General features: G+C 47.9%; 3 protein-coding genes across 3 annotated transcripts in view; 2 read left to right on the forward strand and 1 right to left on the reverse strand.

The window, feature by feature from the left end:
* Positions 1 to 6,000, forward strand: part of npnta (nephronectin a) — a 491,735-nt gene that overhangs the window by 306,260 nt on the left and 179,475 nt on the right. The gene's annotated exons all lie outside the window — the stretch shown is intronic.
* The window catches only part of dkk2 (dickkopf WNT signaling pathway inhibitor 2), a 413,162-nt gene that overhangs the window by 17,549 nt on the left and 389,613 nt on the right, over positions 1 to 6,000 (reverse strand). The window lies entirely within an intron of this gene.
* The window catches only part of gstcd (glutathione S-transferase, C-terminal domain containing), a 70,392-nt gene continuing 67,387 nt past the window's right edge, over positions 2,996 to 6,000 (forward strand). The window contains exons 1-3 of the mRNA XM_084076890.1: positions 2,996 to 3,055; positions 4,407 to 4,850; positions 5,852 to 6,000. The exon at positions 5,852 to 6,000 is cut by the window's right edge and continues 316 nt beyond it. Coding sequence (XP_083933016.1) covers positions 4,416 to 4,850; positions 5,852 to 6,000 — 584 coding nt within the window. The 5' untranslated portion in view covers positions 2,996 to 3,055; positions 4,407 to 4,415. The remainder of the gene's footprint in view (positions 3,056 to 4,406; positions 4,851 to 5,851) is intronic.

Here is a 6,000-nt window from a genome sequence, read left to right on the forward strand (position 1 = left end):
CGCCACCAGTGGCCACGTAGTTAGATATTGTGGACCGGGGTGGCTGTGCTCTACGTCTGTCCGTGGTGGAGCGCCAGTTGCCTTGGGGGGACCTGACACGGCCGCGGGGATTATCGTAGGACTTCTCCCCCCTGTATCCACCGGAGGCGTCCGGGAAATTGTTGTACCGCCCAGGGTAGGTGGGGTCATGGAACTGCCGTGAGTCAGTCGTCGCTGGTCGCCCATAGGAAGACTTGTGGGAGACTGCGCGGCGCGTGGCGCACCTCGCCACGAACGCGGACAGGTCGTCGAAGGTCACCGTCATGCACTTGCCGTGTATCACCGCCACAGTATCGAACCATAACTCCCGTATGTCGGTGGGTAGCCTCTCGACGATGCCTGAGAAGCTGGAAGCACCGGCTCCGAGCGTGCTGCACGCGCCGGCCTTCATCATCTTATTGACACTCTGCAGGAAACTGGCGAAGTTCGCGTAGTCCTCGGCCGTTCTCAACTCGGGCCAGTCGAGGGCCTTCTTGTGGAGCGCCTCAAGGACGTTCTCGGTGTCTCCGTAGGTCTCGTCGAGTTTCTTGATGGCGGCAGTGAGTGGGCTTGAGTCGAATCGGCAACATTCGACTAGCCGGTGGGGTCTCCCGGTCGTGAGGGAGGACAGGAGGTTGAATGTCTTGTTGTCGTCCATGTGTTCGGAGCAGGCCTCCACACTGGATAGGAAATGGAGATAGACGAGATGGTCGCCATCGAAGACCCGGATGGTGGGGGCTGTGAAGCGCCGGTCTCGGTCTAGAAAATCGAGAAAGTCCTGACGGGTCTGTGTCAGATGATGCAGGAGGAGGGTGGAGTCCGAGGTGGTCTCGGAGAAGGAGTGGTCCGGAGGGGGCATGGAGCCCGTCGGGCGGACGGCAGGGTGGTGGGCGCCACGTTCGGCGTCGCTGCTGGAGGTGGAGGATGAAAGCTCGAGGTGAAAGGGAGCTGGGGTGCTGGCCGTCGGGTTGGGAGCGGCGCGGTGGTGGCGGGGGACGGATCCTGAGCGCCGGGGCCGGGGGACCTCATGCTCGGATGAGTCGGAAGTGCAGGTGGTGGATGGTGTGTGTGCGCGCGCCATGCGAAGCATGGCGTCAGCGGCCTTAAAGTGGGCATGGCCACGGAGGTCATAGATGTGAGCATCGTAGTATGCTCGCCGTCTGGCATACTCCGACACGAAGTCAGCCAAGTTGACGAAGGCTATGATGTGCCCCCTGTCTTCGATGTCGTTCTTATAACGGCGCCAGTCGATCGTGGCTACGGCAAAGGGTAGCTTCATGACGATGCTCCGCATGAGGTCGTCGCGGGTGGCACTATTGTGTCTGCCGGCGTCCATCTCCCTGCTGGCGCTCTGGAGAAACCTTGCGAAGTCGTCATATTCTTTGGCTGGGGTCTCTGGGATGGTGAGCGGCCTCCAGCCAAGGGCTCGCCTGAAGGGCTCCTGGCCCCTGGCTACGACAAGGTGAGTCGTAAGGTCCGTGTAGGCCCGCTCGGGACGTCCCCGAGCGAGCCCCATGTGGGATGATGCGGCGACGCGTGTCTCGGGCCCGGTGCCCTTCGCGTGCATCGCATCGGCTAAGGTAGCCACTTGGCGGGACAAAATGTCCATCTGCTCATCGCTTAACTTCGACCTCTCCTGGGCGGAGGTCTGGCCGGTGGCCAGGGCGGCCATCGCGGCGGACAACCTCTCGACGGCCGAGTCCGAGACGGCCGAGTGGAGCGCTATCGGCTCGGCTCCCGCGGCCAGGAGGGCTGGTGCGGGGGGAGCAGGGCTGTCCATCTGAGCTATGTAAATGTACATAGCTCACACAGCGGGCTGTGAAGCACAGGCAAGCGGTCTGGCTGGCTAGGCGGGAGGCCCCTCTGTGTCTATCGAGGAGGCTCGAAGGACCAACTGTTGAGGAGTTAGCCTCAGTGATCTAAAGGACTGTATATTTCTAGGTGCTGGCGGATATATAACCGCTGTGGAGTGTTCCACAGGCCCGGGAGAATTCCCTTAATCACCCAAGTAGTTATGATGAATGGGCCTAGTTTCTAAGTATGTTATGAGTATTTATGACTCTTTCTATTGTTATAGATTATTACTATTTATCACTATGGAAGCCGTCGCACACGACTGTCCTCTCAACTGATGACCGTAGTATTATGGGTAGGATATGATGCCATGCTGTCGTAAGACTACGTCACGCTGGCGTTGTGTCCATATACGGACACAGTGCCGGATATCGCTAACGTCCTTCGTAACACCCTCACTAGATCAATGAAAACATCTATGTAAAATGTTCCTGTTTTACTGACTCCGTACCATTCTTAGTATGGGCCACTATAGTGTGATCTGTCAGATTAAAAAAAAAAAAAAAAACATCATTTAAGTGCTTTATACATGTGTCCAACCAAACACTACTTCATGTTTAGGTTGTTGTTGTCAAGATGCGCCATGGTCATGGAGCATTTAACTAGTATAAAACTTGTTCTGGTGGTTTAGTCTCATTAAGGAGTGGCCGGCATCATGTTTGTTTGCTTGAGTACATTCCATTCCTTTGCTTATTTTTTTTGTCTTACAGACTCAACAACATAACTTAATGTTTTTTCTATAGTAATGTATTGTTGTTTCACTGTTGACATTTTGACAGTAGGCGGCGCTGTCTGTCGGTCTCTTCATATTCTTACCATAGAGTTATAATATATCTAGAGGGCGGACTGCCCCGCTCCCACCTATTCAATTCAATGAAAGTTTCTCACATGTGCATGAAACCATATATATCGATGCATGAAACACCCAGAAGTACCTCTACTTTCTGGATTGGCTCCAATTTTGGAGCCAATTGAGCAGGCGCACTAGCGTTTCAGACGATAGAAGCATGCGCAGTAGCGTCTCAAATGCTGAAGTCCTGCAATAATAGATTTAGCCACCAGGCTTCTGAGGCTTCATTCTCCGCGGTGCTGGGGGCTGGATTATTACGAATGGCAGCGAAGAAATGGAACGAGGAAGTGTTTACCTTAACAACGTGGGTGTCAGCCATTGACTGAAATAGCTGTAAGTAACTTTAAATGCCATTGTATGTCCTGCTTCAAAAGAAATGGCGTATCTGCATGCTGCATGCTACACATTTTCTGTGTCATTATTTGTTAGAGGCACATGTCAACATGTATTCCATTTAATGTACTGGAGGCTCTGTTGTGCTGTTGTGTGGCAGTTAAGATATCTGTATATTTTTTATTTGCCACAGTGAAGTCAGTGGTCGAAGAAGAAGATGTACTGTAGGAATACCACGATATAAAAATACTCTGTTGCAAGTAAAAGTAGCTGTAGTATACAACCATCGTAGACGTATTTATGATTCTGACATTTTCAATCTACGAGAGTTGTAGGGTTCACGCCCCATGGAGACTTGGACTTTCTGCACTATGCCCTGCAAAGTACTCCAAACATGTACAAATTGAAAATAAAGGTGCTTACCTCAAAGCCCCAAATGTTAACTACTTCTACGGGGTAGTAGTTTAATGTAATAATCCATATCTTTCAATAAAGAAGTGTTTTAATGCCGTCTGTGGCCGAACGCCATTTTTTCACCCTCGTTTACTTCCTGTTTACATTTAGTGTAATTCCGGGTTTCACCGGATGCGCCCCCTCACTACCGTCATTGGGAATTTCCGACAGAATCGGCCACAGACGGCATTAAAGCACTTCTTTATTGAAAGATATGGATTATTACATTAAACTACTACCCCGTAGAAGTATTTAACATTTAGGGCTTTGGGGTAAGCACCTTTATTTTCAATTTGTACACGTTTGGAGTACTTTGCGGGGCATAGTGCAGAAAGTCCAGGTTTCCATGGGGCGTGAACCCTACAACTCTCGTAGATTGAAAACGTCAGAATCATATTGAAAACGTCAGAATCATAAATACGTCTACGAGGGTTGTATAGTTTGTATACTACAGCTAAACAAAAGTAAAAGGCCTGTGTTCAAAATGTTACTTGAGTAAAAGTACAAAACTATTGGCATCAAAATATACTTAAAGTACCAAAAGTAAAAGTACAAAAATGTTTGAAAATAGCAGATCTACAAGCTCACAACGCGACACGTTGGGAGCTTGTAGTGGATTAAAAGTACAATATTTTTCTTTGAGATGTAGTGGAGTAGAAGTAAAAGTACTGAAAATTGGAAATACTCCAGTAAAGTAAAAATGCCTCAAAATTGTACTTAAGTACAGTACTTGAGTAAATATACTTAGTTACTTTGCACCACCGAGTGAAACTCAAGGCAAATCAAATTCCATGATGTTTTCAATAACGACTTCTCTTCTCTTCTCTTCTCTTCTCTTCTCTTCTCTTCTCTTCTCTTCTCTTCTCTTCTCTTCTCTTCTCTTCTCTTCTCTTCTCAGCATAATAAAATGGCGCACACAAACACAAGGGAGCAACAACAACACCAATCTTTATATCTAGAAGTTAATTCCTCAGATGAAGATACAGCTTATCCAGAACTTCCGCTGCACACTTCCATTTCCCTCTTCCTCCTGTCCTACTGTGAATGCAAGTGTTTCAACGTGCATCTGGTCAGTGCCAAGCCTGCTGCCAGCTCTCTGTCACTGATAGGACGTATACCATCGTCCCTGGACATATGTGACATTCAGCCAGGCAACGTACCAGCGTTGGTGCGGGGCTGCCGTCTCCCTGCTGTTTTAGATGAGACCGGGCGGTACTGCAGGGCCGGACTGGCTGTGGTGCTGCGTCACATCATCAACAGGACCATGGAGATTGACCCTAGCAGGAAGGATGTGTTGGCATTGCTGGGGTTCAAGAAGACCTGTCTAAAGGCCTGCGCCGAGGTTAGCTGTGTGCACGGCTGTGAAGTTACCTTAATGCATATAAAGTTCAATACGTTTTTGTTTCGATTGATCTCACTATTTTGAAGTAGTTTGACAGGTACACATGGGTACTGGTTCCTTGAGTATCTTGAAAACCAGGCCCATTGCAAGTTATTATATTGTACTCTGTCCTCTACCCTGAGCCATCCCACCCTAGCATAATGAGCAGGGGTTAGGTGCGTTCAAATGATGAATTTAGTTTGCAGCAATGCATAAAACACAGTAAAAGAGGCAAAATATACAGACAACATGTAAGACATGTTAAATCAACATATTGAGACAATTAAATGGACAGTGTGTCATATAACAGTTGGTGTCATGGACACTTTCCCCACCCAACTGGTCCAGGGATTCATCTGATAAGGCCACACACCCACTATAACAGCTTTTCTCAGATGTAAAAAATCAACGACAACTTTGTAATTAATGGCATAAACTAGTGTGCAGTGTCTGTTGATCAGTCAGTAAACTAATTGCTTACTAAGGATAAGGATAATTCCTTTTAACAGGTCGTTCATGAAAGTCCTTGCGGTCTTGTTTCCAATGAGAAACTCTGTAGAATAGAGTTGCTTGATATTTGGTTGAGTCCTTGATTCGTGATTATGTTCTGTTATTGCCTGTTTTGGGCTAATTCCCTGGTTGATGGACTGTCAAATCCTTAGTGGTTTGAGTTGTACTCTAATAAAGTGTCTACTGACAAGGTTTCAGTCACCACATTAGCAATTTAAACAGACAGACAATAAATGTGTCGCTACAGTATATTTGACACATACTTGTCCTTCTTTCTTTGACCCTCCCAGGGTAGGTCTGATCTATGCGTTTCCTACTCTATTTCTTATAATCAATGTGATTTAGGCACAATTCAAACGTCTTTCGCCGTTACTCAATTAGTTATTTATTCAGAGTAAGAGGCTAGCCTTCTAAAATGTAAAACTTTTATGTTTTCATTCATTTACATTCAGGTGAGCCAGTGGACCAGACTGTGTGAGCTGGGGATTCCTTCTGCTGTTGAGGAACACCTCCAGAACCCAGCTGATCCATCCCTGCACCTGCCCGCCTCCATCCTTGACCTGGAGAAGAGACTAGGAGAGCCCGTTAAGGTCCACAATGA

Source organism: Gymnoscopelus microlampas (genome assembly GCF_963454915.1).
Source record: "Gymnoscopelus microlampas genome assembly, chromosome: 2".
NCBI lineage: Eukaryota > Metazoa > Chordata > Actinopteri > Myctophiformes > Myctophidae > Gymnoscopelus > Gymnoscopelus microlampas.